The following is a 15,000-nucleotide window of genomic DNA, read 5'->3' as shown; positions in this document are numbered from 1 at the left end:
CTACTGGGATCCGCTCTGAAGAGCGGTGGGCCATGGTCCTCAACCTCAACCTCACGGGCTCCTTTAAGCTGGTTTAGACAAAGTGTTGTAGGCAGACGTGTAGGAGGAGGAGACTCGTCTCTCATGAACGAGGAGAGAGCCCCACCATGTTCAGTGGGTAGAGCTGATTACATGGAGTCTGTCAGGTGTACTGTAGCCACATGCCCACTCATAGTTTCACATCACACTGGAAACTCCTTCCTCACTGAGGGTGCAACTGAGGGTGCAGCTACCTTAACCATATACCTCAGGCCTAGTGATAAACACTTAACCATATACCTCAGGCCTAGTGATAAACACTTAACCATATACCTCAGGCCTAGTGATAAACACTTAACCATATACCTCAGGCCTAGTGATAAACACTTAACCATATACCTCAGGCCTAGTGATAAACACTTAACCATATACCTCAGGCCTAGTGATAAACACTTAACCATATACCTCAGGCCTAGTGATAAACACTTAACCATATACCTCAGGCCTAGTGATAAACACTTAACCATATACCTCAGGCCTAGTGATAAACACTTAACCATATACCTCAGGCCTAGTGATAAACACTTAACCATATACCTCAGGCCTAGTGATAAACACTTAACCATATACCTCAGGCCTAGTGATAAACACTTAACCATATACCTCAGGCCTAGTGATAAACACTTAACCATATACCTCAGGCCTAGTGATAAACACTTAACCATATACCTCAGGCCTAGTGATAAACACTTAACCATATACCTCAGGCCTAGTGATAAACACTTAACCATATACCTCAGGCCTAGTGATAAACACTTAACCATATACCTCAGGCCTAGTGATAAACACTTAACCATATACCTCAGGCCTAGTGATAAACACTTAACCATATACCTCAGGCCTAGTGATAAACACTTAACCATATACCTCAGGCCTAGTGATAAACACTTAACCATATACCTCAGGCCTAGTGATAGACACTTAACCATATACCTCAGGCCTAGTGATAAACACTTAACCATATACCTCAGGCCTAGTGATAAACACTTAACCATATACCTCAGGCCTAGTGATAAACACTTAACCATACAGCTCAGGCCTAGTGATAAACACTTAACCATACAGCTCAGCCATAGTGATAGACACAAAACCATACACCTCAGGCCTAGTGATAAACACTTAACCATACAGCTCAGGCCTAGTGATAAACACTTAACCATACAGCTCAGGCCTAGTGATAAACACTTAACCATACAGCTCAACCATAGTGATAGACACATAACCATACACCCCAGGCCTAGTGATAAACACTTAACCATACATCTCAGGTATAGTGATAAACACTTAACCATACACCTCAGCCAGAGTGATAGACACATAACCATACACCTCAGGCCTAGTGATAAACACTTAACCATACAGCTCAGGCCTAGTGATAGACATGTAACCATACAGCTCAGATAAAGTGATAAACACATAACCATACACCCCAGGCCTAGTAATAAACACTTAACCATACACCTCAGGTATAGTGATAAACACTTAACCATACACCTCAGCCAGAGTGATAGACACATAACCATACACCTCAGGCCTAGTGATAAACACTTAACCATATAGCTCAGCCATAGTGATAGACACATAACCATACACCTCAGGTAGAGTGATAAACACTTAACCATACACCCCAGGCCCAGTGATAAACACTTAACCATACACCTCAGCCATAGTGATCGACACATAACCATACACCTCAGGTAGAGTGATAAACACTTAACCATACACCCCAGGCCTAGTGATAAACACTTAACCATACACCTCAGCCATAGTGATAAACACTTAAGCATACAGCTCAGGTAGAGTGATCAACACTTAACCATACAGCTCAGGTAGTGTGATAAACACTTAACCATACAGCTCAGGTAGAGTGATAAACACTTAACCATACACCTCAGGTAGAGTGATAAAAAAGGCTGTTGCCCCTTCAATACAGAGAAAAAAACTGAATTTGGGAATTGAAGGAAAACGGAGACTAAGAGAAGGCAATATTGGACAAATGTCCAGTGGATTAGAAGAACCACACAGCTGGAGTGATAAAGGACATAAAGGAGAGTGGACTCCCAGGGGCTTCAGGGGGACACGGGACCACTGCCCTCCCCTGTCACGTACAGCCCAATCACCTTCTTCAGCCTCCACCCTGTCACTCACAGTGCCCTTCTGATTGGTCACTCTCGATTAAGGTTTCCTGGTAGAAATCAGGACACCAGCTTGACCTGATGAGCCCCAGCATTGCTTGCCGAGGCCTTTACTGTGTGCGCCTTGGTAATCAGAGCCACGGCGCAATCAGAGAGCAGACGGATGTACATAAATCTCCGCCAAAAAAAAAAAAACACTTCAAAGACCTGTGATTATTCAGATATCATTGTGTATTGACCAGATCAGGCAGCCATGAAGTCGTGATGCAGTCCTTACCCATATATTCCCGTCCTGATGGTACGGCTTCCAGTTCCTGCCCGTATCGCTGTAGAGCAGGCGGTAACGAGTGGTCCAATCAGAGCTGCTGTATCGACCCTGCGTGGCAACGGCCGTGACCTGCTTCCTGCTGCCGAGGTTCACCTGCAGCCACTGGTAATGGTCACTGTCCAGAGGGGACCAGCCTCCAGCACCTAGGAACCAGACAGCACGTTGGCTAATTAGCTCCAGTTTCTGTGTCTCGTTAGCGCCAGCAGCAAAATCACAACGGCCAGAGAGATTAAAGGGGTATACGGTAGGTGTAATGTGTACATGGGTGTTCTGTACTGTGGGTTTAGGGGAGGTGTGACTAAGTCCTCTGTGAGGTAAAGACATGCGGTGTATCCTGTTTGAAAAAGTCTTCATGAGCTTTCAGTAAATCGATGACTAATGCAAATTTGATTACCAGTTTAATGGATTTTCATCACTTTACTTTTTCATTACAATCCAAAGAAAAAAAAAGAAAAATCATTTTGCTAGAATTTTAATACAAATAGCTTCAGTGTCAGAGGGGGGAAAGAGTGTAGAACACAGAGCACGTAAAAGTGTAGGTAAGGGGACTTTTAATTTGCCCAGTTTAATTTGTAAAAATATCATGGTCATGTTAATGAATTTAATGGAGGCTTTTCAGCAACAATGCACTGGAAATATTCCATGCAAGTCGGCACATACGCCTGTACAAATCATTTGCACGACTGTACGGTGGAATGGAGTGTTTAATGCCCTCCCATGAGAGGCGAGGTGCTCACTAATGCACCACAGCTGCTTGGCTGAAAGGATGCAAAAGGGCACAGAGAGAAAACAACAAAATACACCTCACAGCCCACGTTAATTCAAAACATCCATAAAACACCCGCCGTAGGTACACCTACAGATGCTACAGCCCAGTGTGTGTCATGCGCTTGCAGTTGGCAAACTCTTCATCAATGGCTAGTTTTAGATTACATAGCTGCTGTTGGTTGGATATTTTTGGTGACAGACCACTGGTAAGCCAGTTCTGATGCTGACATGCGTAACCAGTCCCAGCAACACAACCGTGCTCCGTGCACTCTTAACGCCCACGACCACGTCGATGTCACAGCTGTGTTGAAATCTGACAGCCGCCAATGCAATAATCTAACCAGGAACGGTCCTCTGGCCTCAAACTGACAAGTGAGAATCACCGAGGGTGACTGAGGAACCGTGCATGCCAACATACAGGCTGCAGTCAGTAATTAAAATGCTATGCTTACAAATTGCACTTGAAAGGATCCGTGAGTGGTGTGTTGTAAGCAGGCAAGGCAGAGCAAGTTTATTTGTGCAGCCCATTTTATCCACATGGGTCATTCAGAGCGAAGACCTCGGCTGTTACCGTAGGACACATCTGCTCAGAAAGAGCCGCACAATTCTTCTTTTCATTCCATCCCAGAACACACTGAGTGCCATCCCCTCCACATGTGCCTCTTGCAGAGCTTTGAGCCATCTACAGAAGCTCGCGTCTGCCTTTGCATCCAAGGTGTAGGAATGCATGCCTCCTTCCTCGTACCTGGAACCCTTGAAACTACGCCGTGAACGTGTCAGAAAGGAGGGCCGTGATGTCTGGTTCCTTTGCCAGATCAGAACCGATTTAAAGCAGCACGTTGGGCTGATAAGCCAGGATGCAGCTCCCAGAGGGATCTGATATCTGATCCAATTACACAGCCATTACGTACTGCTTGGCCTTGCCCGGATAAACAAGGAATGTCGTTGGAAAGTCGATGCATCCGAACCAGGATTTGGGCGCACATCACGCGATACAACGCTATCTTGAAGGTGGACATGTACCCTTATTGATAAGTGGATACAAATGGAGATAACGTACAATAAACTATGCTGGTCGACACTTCAGATAAACCGAAAAGAGAACGTGGTGGGGGGGGGGGGTGGGGTGGGGGAGATGACGAGGGCAGTTGTGAGGAGTGGGGCAACTTGGCCTGCCCACAGAGAGGAAGATGACTGAAGGAGACAGCAGCGCAAGAGGCATCGGGGGGCAGCAGGTCCTCCTCGCCTGCCACGGAGGCAGATGTTTGGAGAAGATAACAGGAGCAGAGAAGCACACTGGAAGGGCGGCGGAGCTGAAGCACGGAGGACGAAAGCAGGCTAGCGAAAAAAAACAAAGCCCTCACAGACCCTCTGCTTGGAAAAGACAAAAGAGCAAAAAGAGGAACAGGAAGGAAAAGCAAACATCAGCCCAGATGTGTAACGCTCTAATCCAGAAGCAGCTCTGTGCCAAGGCCGAGATTATGTGGGCCGTGCGCTGCGGTCCAGTGTACCGCAGAGCTGTGAGGCATGACTTAGATTGAATCCCAGCTGCGGCGTGTGCTGCTCAAGGCTGAATGTCTGAGTGCTGAGGCAGCCCTCAACGTTAAAGGACCACCGTCTTGACAAAGGTGGTGACAGACCTCAGGTGACCCCGCAGGACAGGTCTGGCCTCGATTCTCATCTCTGAGACAGGAAGTGTGTTGCAGCCCCAAGGCCTTGTCTAAAATTTTTAAATGTGTTTAATTTTTACTGGCCAACACTCCGCAGAGGTCTTAAAGGAAGTTTCTATAGAACAATGGAAAACTGTCAAAGCACCGTTCAGTTTTTGCTTAACACTTTTTCTCCAGGTATAAAGGACAATGGATGAAACTTTGCTGTGGCTGTTCAGAGATTATCCTGAATAATGTGAAACATAATCTTCTTATCCAGAGTTCCAAATTCATAAAGTACAATGGAAATTGAACATTTTAAATGGCCTTCGGATTTAATGTAAACATAGGTGTCTAAAAAAATCTGAAGTGAATTCAAATGGAGCATGAATATGCGAGAAAGCTACATTAGATCAGTAGGAATAAAGGCATTGGGGCAAATCATTTGCACAGCCTATAAACGCCACAGTCTTTCTGCAGCAAGCTGAGAGGATTTAATTCACTTGGGTAATTGATGTGGTTTTGGGATGAGCACAGAGGGATAGAGATGAAGGGGGAAAAAGGGAATGAAGTGGAGGGATCAGTGTGTGCATGCCTCTTATTAACATCCCAATCCCACGCTTGGCTGCGTCGGAATTCGGAGAGGCCGGAGTCTTAGGCCGGGCAGCGGCGGAGGGCACAGCTCTCTGCCAGCTCGACTCGTCTCTGCTGCTTCTCAGCTCTCCATCTCATTATGCGCCCGTCGGACGCCCGCTGCTCTTGGCACGGTGCAGGCGACCGGACTGTCTGTCCGCATGCACCCAACCCCTCCAACCGGCCCACCCACCCAGCTTCCTCTCCAGCTGTGAGGGACAAACAGGTTTCCGCTCGAGAGGAATTTGCCCTTCCCACCCTGGTTCCATCTCGCAGATGAACTGCTGCTAAATGGACATAGCCAGCCCCACTCTCTGCTGAGCGCCAACAGACAACGGGAACCTGTGTTTTGATGACTGCACATCGGAACAGCAAGCGCTATTACTAAAATAGCACTACACTAAGATTTTTTACACCAATATGGGGTAATGATACTTGGAACTTATATTGAACATATAAAGCAATGGGTGCAGCAATTCAGGAAAAAATGACGTTTTCAAGATGAAGTTTGAAAATGCTGTAAGTAATACGTTTTGTTCGCAGTTTTAGCTGTTTTTTTGTAAAAGACTGTCCCGCTTCCCACAGGACAAACCACACCGTTACGAAGAGTAACAAAAGAACTCATTAAAGTACGCCACCACGAGGACACAGGGACAGGGAGACAGGATGAGATAGAGGAGCGCGTATTGAGACGCTGAGACAAATCAATGCAGACAATCTGAGAGGAAATTTAGTCTCGCACTGTCACAAAAGCATTACGTGCTTTAATTCCCTATGGGACAAATCACGTTATTTTAATGTTCTGATTCCATTAAAACATCTCACAGACGGGTCAGTCCACGATAGGGATCATAGTGTCTCCTGCTGCAACTGCCTGTTTAAATATTCTCTCACTGTTTTGTCAAAAAGTGACTAATGTGTTTATTATTTGTTAGAAATACAAGTTCATTAACCTTCATGAAATTATGAACTTCATATATGCACTAGCTGAATTATTTCACCAACAACCCTTAATTGGAGGCTAAATATTGTGGTAAACATTGAACATTAAAAAATATATATAAAATATCTTAACCAATGGTCTACAAGCCAGTTCCCAGTGGAGGGAATGTTACAATCAAGCCAATTCCCAGTGGAAGGAATGGTACGATTAAGCCCATTCCCAGTGGAGGGAATGTTAGGAGCTAATCAGATTTAAAAGGAAGGGAGGTGTTAGGCTGAGACTTTAGGCCACACGACCAACACACCTGCCTCAGTTACATCGCTGCGCTCACCTGTGCACTCAGTGGGCCTGACTCTGCACATCCTCCACTGATTGGCTCTGGGTGTTCACCTAACCACCCTATATTATAAATAAATAAATCCCTCTAAAGCATTGGAGCAGCCAGAGAAAGTGAAATGGTTTTGTTTTGTTTTAAAAGTACACTACACAAAGTAACATCTGTGTTAAACTAAATTAACTTAGAACTATGATAAAAAGAGATATGCATGGAGTAAGAACATGTGTTAGCCCCAAACCAAAATGTTTTTACAATGTACCATGAAAGCTGAATGTACTTTATGATTGTCGGTCTCCTACATTTCTGCTGATGGCTGAGTCCATGCGTCCAGGTGAGAGTAATGGCCCTTATTAGTCTCTCCATCCTCTGCATATTCTAAAAGGACCAAACATCACTAAAACTCTGCATTTACGACTCTGTCATGGAGGCACGAATAACTCACTGACGACGACCCCATTGGCCCGTCACTCGGTCAAACTTTGTCTTTGTGCTGTGCAGTATTTAAAGACCTCACTCTGGAGTTATAGCTCGGTCAGGCGGCGGAGAGAGACTCCCCTGCAAGCTTGCGCTAAAAGATATCGCCTTCGACGTCTCCCTGTGTCAAGAGAATTCTCTTCCACCACTTGGTTTTCAAACCCAGAACCTGTAATCCTGCCAGCTGCCTCCATCTTTGCTTCCCAGATGAGCCACAGGCACCAGCCACAACTGAAGGTAAGCTCCCTCTTTTAGAAACGCTCCTCCATGGTGATCCATCACTTCCACTGAGGGGGTAGACGCTAATAATTACAGGATGCCAGTAATTACAATCTCTGGGACCCTGCAGAGATTTGACAGGTATCTTTCTGGGCTGCTATAGTATAGTTTAAACACTGCTGTTAACAGTAAGGCCTTATAAATGCCTACTGATTATGACTCTATTATACTGTTTGTTTGTTTAGCATGAAGAGCTAAATCTGTAGGATCTTAATGGTAGGGCCAGTTCTGTTTCAGGTTTTGTTCTGCCATTTTCTGGTTTTGTGTTGGTTCTGTACTCATTCTGTATGGGTTTGGGGTTGTTTTAGACTCAACCTGAGCAGGATTTTGGTTTGGTCAATACTGCAATTCTCTTCTAATGTTTCTGTGTTCACAGAGCACTCTGGAATAGGTTCAAAGATTCAATGCCCAGTGGGCCTCACTCACTAGAAATAATGTTGATAAGTGGTTCCTTCCAGAAAGCACATTTGACCCAGATCAGTTCATCAACCTGCAAATGCTCTTAGAATCTAAACTGCCCAGATATAACTGCAGAATTTTACATGATTCACTGACTGCAGAAACCTCTTTTTAAAAGGTAGTGAAAGAATGAAATTCAGGCACTGGTGTGGTAGAGGAGGTCCAGTAAGGTTCTGGTAACACCAAGGTAGTGGGTTCAATTACCAGAGAACACACAATGTTAATTATATGTATGCTGCTCTGGATAAGGGCATCTGTCAAATAAAAAAAAATGTAAATGTAATGCTTGAGTGAGAACATTTCCTCAATTAGTCACCCCTTCACTGCCCAAGGACTTGCTGCCTTGACAGTCTACGCCACCTCTGTTATGGGGACAGAAATAGAACATATGCACTCAGGCAGCATCGTGTAAGGCTGTAGCATCCAGTCAACTTATCTCTCCAACACCACCAGACTACCTGAATGAAACCACTGAGCTTAGCGACCACCTCACTGAAACCAAATGAGCTTATACTATCTGACTGAAACCATCTGAGGTCAGAGTACCTGGGTGAAACCATCCGAGCTTAGACTATCTCAGCAAAACTGCCTGACCTTAAATTACCTGCATGAAACCACCTGAGCTTAAACTACCTGAGTGAAGCCACCTGAGCTCAGACTACCTGAGTGAAACCAGCCAAGCTCCTTGTATAACAGGAGAATCTGGTCAAACACATTCTGGCCAGCCATATATAGGGCAAGATCCACTTATTTTAGATTCTGTTATTGAGGTTGTAAAGCAGAATATAGTCAGACTTCTGTCCCTGTCAATAATGGTCAAAAGTACTATAGCAAAAGATTTCAAACCAGTTTTGAGAAACATCCAGCCAGTGCTAGTATCATGGACTCTAACCTACTGTACTGGCTATGAGTAAACGACAAAGCACTTTTGTAAGTCTGCCAAATGCCGTAAATGTAAATTTAAATGTTTTGGCTCTGTTCCAGCTCTGCTTTCACATGGGACAGGTAAACACAGCTGTTCATTACCTGGGCAAAGTATGATGCGAATAGGGAAAAAAAGTAAATGTGTGGAGTCTGGAAACTACATCATAAATCTTTGCACTATAATACAGTATAACATGCACTGTGCTTTTTCCCTTTAGCCATTTAAAAACAATGTCATTACAAAAAGCAGAATATTCTGGGGAAGCTGAACTGTACCAAGAAAGATGTACTGGCAAAGATAGGTGTTAAAGTATTACAAGGAAGGAGCATTACCATGTGCTGGGTTCTTAGCAGCATAAGGTATATAGTTTGATGCTTCTTAATGCTAGCTTCAGTGTTGTAGATAATGAATGATCAAACCTTTGCTTGACCAGCCACATGAGTTAGAAAATGATACGGCCAACTTTGACTGACTGGTCCAAGATGTAGGCTGGTCCAAGCAAGATCTTTCACAGAACATGCAGCCTTCCATGCACATGAGGATGAAAAAGTAGCTACTCTTGTTATTGTCCACATCTCATGTACCCTCAGCAATCTCTCATTTGGGACAGTGAGCAAAAACCCTCAAGGAGATCATTCCTGTAATGGTACAAGTAGTACAAACTAGACTAACAAAAGTGCTTTGTCATTTACTCATAGAATGCCTCCTAGCCAGTACAGTAGGTTAAAGTCAGAGATGTTTCTCAGGACTGGTTTGAAATCCTCTGCTATAATACCTTCAACTATTTTTGACAGGGACAGAACTAGTTAAAGGAAAAATCAGAGCAAGACATTGTGATTAATCTGCAGGCGGCCATGTCTCAAAGGCCCAAGAGAAGGCAGTCACTTGACACTGGCTGGAATTCTTGGTGAAATGGTAATGGTGAAATCTTTAAGTCCTGACACATGCACTTACTGTTAAGAAGAAGAAGGTGTAAGATCACATGGAAATATAAATACACACTTTTCCTCCCTCTGTCTGGCAAAGCTCTGCCCGGTATTTTTGCACTTTAATAAGGCTATGCTCCAGTTCCCTGTCAGATGGGTCCCTTATCCTTTGGGCACCAGCTCCTTCTCCCACCAGACAGCAAGCTTAATCTCTTAGGTCATAGTTAGCTAACTAAGATAAATGCTACGATTCACCGTTCTGTGGGAGGCATTTTTCTCCAGGGTCCCAGAGCCCTTCTTCCATTTCCTTCTCTCCCTGTTCCTCTGATCCCCATCTCTCATACATTCCTGAAAAACTGTGGGTTTCTCATGCCAGTGGTGCTGGTCTTATGCTCTCTACCTCAGGAAAGATTATGGTAAACCTGATAACCTTCATCCCACACGCAGGCAGTGACCTGTCTAACTCAAAGCTTAAGCAGGGATTTGCCTCTGTAAAAGAACAACGCATTCTAATTCCATCTCTTGTTGGCAACAGTCCATGCAACACTCCGATCTTTCACATTAAGAATCCAGGGAGGGAAGAGTGGCGTTTGTTTCAAGATTTAATGACGCGTCCACTCGTTGTTGGTAACATGTGCCCTGCAGCCAAAAGGCTTCTCTGTTGTTGATTTATGCACTGCATTCTTCTCTGTCCCTGCTGACACCAGCAGCGAGTGTCTTTATTTTGGCTTTTTGCTTTCACCTTTGGCCAAGTGAGACTAACCCGAGCCTTAGCTCAAGGTTTCTGAGAAAAGCCCATCACCGCTATGTAATGCGTCGTCTCTGACTCAGCTGATGCCCAAGTCTCCCCACGTTCCGCCCCAGTGCCTTTCATGGATGGCCTCTTACTTGCCTCTTTTACTCAAAACGCTGCTCTTTCTGAACTACACACCATTTTGTTTGCTCTTGCTGAAAAGGCCATAATGCCTGTGAAAAGAAACTTTGGGCAGTTTCACACTCTGTTACTTCCGTAGCACTATTTGTCCTGGCTCTCACAGCAGGGTTTGGGGCGTGCTAGCCAAAGACACCTCTGTTTATACAACTGAGAAACAAATGAGCATTCCTAGGCAAAGTAGGCTTCTGAGACAGATTCCTTCTTTTTCCTGTCTTCTCCACTCCTCTCAAGTCTGCTACCAGAACAAACACTCAAAAACATTCATCTCTCTTTTTAAATCTCTTTCAATTCTCTGCTCTCCTGCTGAGCTCCCTGCTTTAGGTGTCCCCGACTACAACAAACCCAACTAATGCTTGTACTGTCATGAGAAAGATAGGTTTGCCCAGTTTGTTCCCACCCAGGAACGTGGTTGCAGGCAACCACAGCTGTGCTGCTGCTTTTCGTCCAAGACGACCTGCTGGAATACGACACTTGCGTCTGAAGGCATTGCTGTCAGTAATGGCAATAATCTCAACCCTGCTGTGCTATTTCCTCCTGAAAAAGATGGTGAACCCTACTGTTGCGAAGATGTCAATAAATTGTATATGAAGCCCAATGATGAAGGCTTTCTTTTTTTTTTACGCAGTTCCCCTTTTGCTCTTTGTTCTGATGATGTAACTGTGGTCATATTTTCTCTGCCTCGAGGCACCTGCGCTCAAGCAGTTCAGTTGACAGCACTCAGCCAAGCCTACAAGTTACCCAAGGGCCAGTCCTGTGTTAACTACACTGACTGTAGATATGCCCAGGGTATGGTTTGTGATTACTGAATGCTCCTTTTCCATTTTCGTTTTCTTACTTTTTCTGGTTCCCCTATTTTTAACTGCCAGCATGTCAAAGCACTATTGAATGCTATTCAGATGCCTTCTCAGTCGGCTGTTTTTAAGTGCAAACCCTGCACTGAGATCTCCGATGCCATGTGTCCCATGGGAGTGCCAGAGACTGCACACCTTCTGTCCCCACTGTAACCTTGTCAGATTCTCTCTCACCTGCTTTACCTCAATTTTCCTCTCTTAATGCTACTGCTGCTCTTCACGACATTTCTGCCCTTGCTTACAACTGAGAGAAATTATCCTGGTCAAGACACAGCCATAACACAAGAGCAGCCTGATAGAGTGTAGCCACATGGGACTGGCTGACTGATGGACACACCACCAGAACACCAGACTACTGGATGCTGGACTGACCACACACCACCAGACTACTAGACTAGCCAGCCGACGCTGTACTGGCCACGCACCACCAGACTACCGGACTAGCCACCCGATGTTTGACTGGAAACACACCACCAGACTACCAGACTAGCCATCCAGAAATTATAAACCATTATAAATAACCCTTTTATTCTCCGACCTCATCGACTGAACTGGGAATTTCCCAAATAGCTTTGGGTGCACAAAATGTGTGTCTTCTCGTGTCTGGTTATCCTTAGCTGTCATCTTTGTGTTTGTCACTGGCTAGCGCATGTGGTCAGGCCCTGGTGTATTGTCTGTCACCCAGCCTTTAGCTCATCAAACCTGACATGTCTGAAAAAGAATCCTGATTCCATGGATCGCCAGCCTTGTCTAAATGTGTTGCTGTCTAAAACTAATTTGAATAGAGCACCAAAAAGGGAGCGGATTGGCTGGCTAAGTAATGATTATTCATGATTGTTAGTCTTCACAAATTCTGCAGTTGGCAATTAAACTCCCTGGTCTTCCCATCTGTGTCCCCAGGAGATATAATGGGCCATATTAGTCTCTCTGTCTTCTGAATAATCTGAATGGACCACATGGTGGCACATCCTTTACTTAGACTTGGACTCAGGCCACGACACAGAAATAGGTGACTGACGGCCACTCCCGTCGTCCAATCAAACCACGTCTTTGTGCTGTGCTGCAATGAGAGACCAATCTGTCATTACAGCAGACTCAGTCTGAGAGATTTCCCTTGACATGCTTGTATTAAAGATCTCAGTGTCTTCAGTACCCCCCTGCCTGAGGTGGGGTTAGGGTTAATCCAACCCCACCTCAGGCGGGGGGATACTAAAGTAGGGTTAAGGTTAATCCAACCCCACCTCAGGCAGGAGGATGCTAAAGTAGGGTTAGGGTTAATCCAACCCCAGCTCAGGCAGGGGGATACTAAAGTAGGGTTAGGGTTAATCCAACCCCACCTCAGGCAGGGGGATACTAAAGTAGGGTTAGGGTTAATCCAACCCCACCTCAGGCAGGGGGATACTAAAGTATGGTTAGGGTTAATCCAACCCCACCTCAGGCAGGGGGATACTAAAGTAGGGTTAAGGTTAATCCAACCCCACCTCAGGCAGGGGGATACTAAAGTAGGGTTAGGGTTAATCCAACCCCACCTCAGGCAGGGGGATACTAAAGTAGGGTTAGGGTTAATCCAACCCCACCTCAGGCAGGGGGATACTAAAGTATGGTTAGGGTTAATCCAACCCCACCTCAGGCAGGGGGATACTAAAGTAGGGTTAAGGTTAATCCAACCCCACCTCAGGCAGGGGGGTACTAAAGTAGGGTTAGGGTTAATCCAACCCCACCTCAGGCGGGGGGATACTAAAGTAGGGTTAGGGTTAATCCAATCCCACCTCAGGCGGGGGGATACTAAAGTAGGGTTAGGGTTAATCCAAACTTTAGCATAATTTGTTGAAAATGCAGGTTTATTAGCTGGACAATGAAACAACCAAAATCAAAACAAAGTGGTTATTTACACTGTGCTCTCAGAGAGCTTCACTTAACTGTCCTAGTCGCTCTGCAGCAATGCTGTGACAAATTTAACATGCTATTCATACTTTTGAATAAATGAGATTAAAACTACATATCCCAAGACTCCACTCTACATATCCCAAGACTCCAATCTCTCTATATAGCATTTGTGCCATGAAAATATTAATATTCTGTCAAACTGAAATAAAATGACTGGCCCCTACAAACAGCCTTAGTCTGACACCAAATTTCTGTCAGAACTCACTAAACAAGTTCTGACTAAATGCTCAAAATCAAATGTCTGCATATACAAAGTGGAAGTAATGTTTATGAAAGTCAAAAATGCAACAGTGGACATTAATGGGCACCTTTTCCTCAGTGGGCATCAGATATAAAGAGATATACTCTTGCAGTAACTTTCCCTGCCTCATCATAATTAATTTTTATTCTAATACTACTTTATTATACTATGAGCATTTTTTATTTTCAGAATTTTGATGATCATTGCAACAATAAGAAAATTAAATTATATATATGATTTTGAATCTCTCTCTCTCTGACTCTCATACATATATATATATATATATATATATATATATATATATATATATATATATATATATACACACACACACACACACACACACACACACACACACACACACACACATATAAGGTACAGAATGTCAACTTTGCTCTGTACACAATATCAATCCATAAATCAACAAACAATGAAAACCTTCATTATATGAAAAAAAAAAAGCAAGTTTCGTAATAACAACAATTCGAGTCAAAACCTCATCTATATGAGCATGATGTTCCTGTTGGGGGTTAGGGGTTGGGGGGTGTCATGGGGGGAACAGCGCTGTACAAGCTAATAAGCAGAGAAAATGTTCTGGAACAAGGTTTGATAACTGCTGCCATCTGTCTATCTGAAGAGGAGCGAAGGGGTGAAGAATGAAGAGAAGCTGTGAAGCACGGTGGAGGTATAGCAGCAAGGAAGACTACAATCTCTTCACAAACATGCTCAGAAATATCCTTCTATGACATTACTAAAGCCTGCTATAGCAGAATGACTTTCAAAAGTGCCTCGGCCTAAAATGTCTTGTCATTCAGCAGTAATTCAAAAACTAGACGGCTAAGGAGAGCAGCTCACGAAGTTGTGTGTGTGCAGGGGTGAGAGAGTCAGCTCTAACTGAATCTTCCTCCTATTTCATATCCAACACCTCTCATTTGCTGAAATGAAGTCAAGTCACATATTTTGTAATTATAATAAAATCTGGCTTTTGTGCCAAAAGAAGACATGCACTTACCCTCACCACTGTTTCTTTAAGAGGAAAAGGTATTTAGAATATGCAAGGGATAAGGTTTGTATAAACCTGTGCTGCACATAA

General features: G+C 44.3%; 1 protein-coding gene across 3 annotated transcripts in view; it reads right to left on the bottom strand.

The window, feature by feature from the left end:
- Positions 1-15,000, bottom strand: part of cntnap2a (contactin associated protein 2a) — a 300,311-nt gene that overhangs the window by 181,980 nt on the left and 103,331 nt on the right. For all 3 annotated transcript variants that reach the window (XM_035526372.2, XM_035526373.2, XM_081721274.1), the window contains exon 3: positions 2,491-2,684. In XM_035526372.2, coding sequence (XP_035382265.1) covers positions 2,491-2,684 — 194 coding nt within the window. The remainder of the gene's footprint in view (positions 1-2,490; positions 2,685-15,000) is intronic.

The sequence above is a fragment of the Electrophorus electricus genome, chromosome 1 (genome assembly GCF_041902795.1).
Source record: "Electrophorus electricus isolate QZ-2024a chromosome 1, ASM4190279v1, whole genome shotgun sequence".
NCBI lineage: Eukaryota > Metazoa > Chordata > Actinopteri > Gymnotiformes > Gymnotidae > Electrophorus > Electrophorus electricus.
The sequence above is the reverse complement of the archived record's forward strand: the minus strand, read 5'-3'. Positions and strand labels throughout refer to the sequence as shown.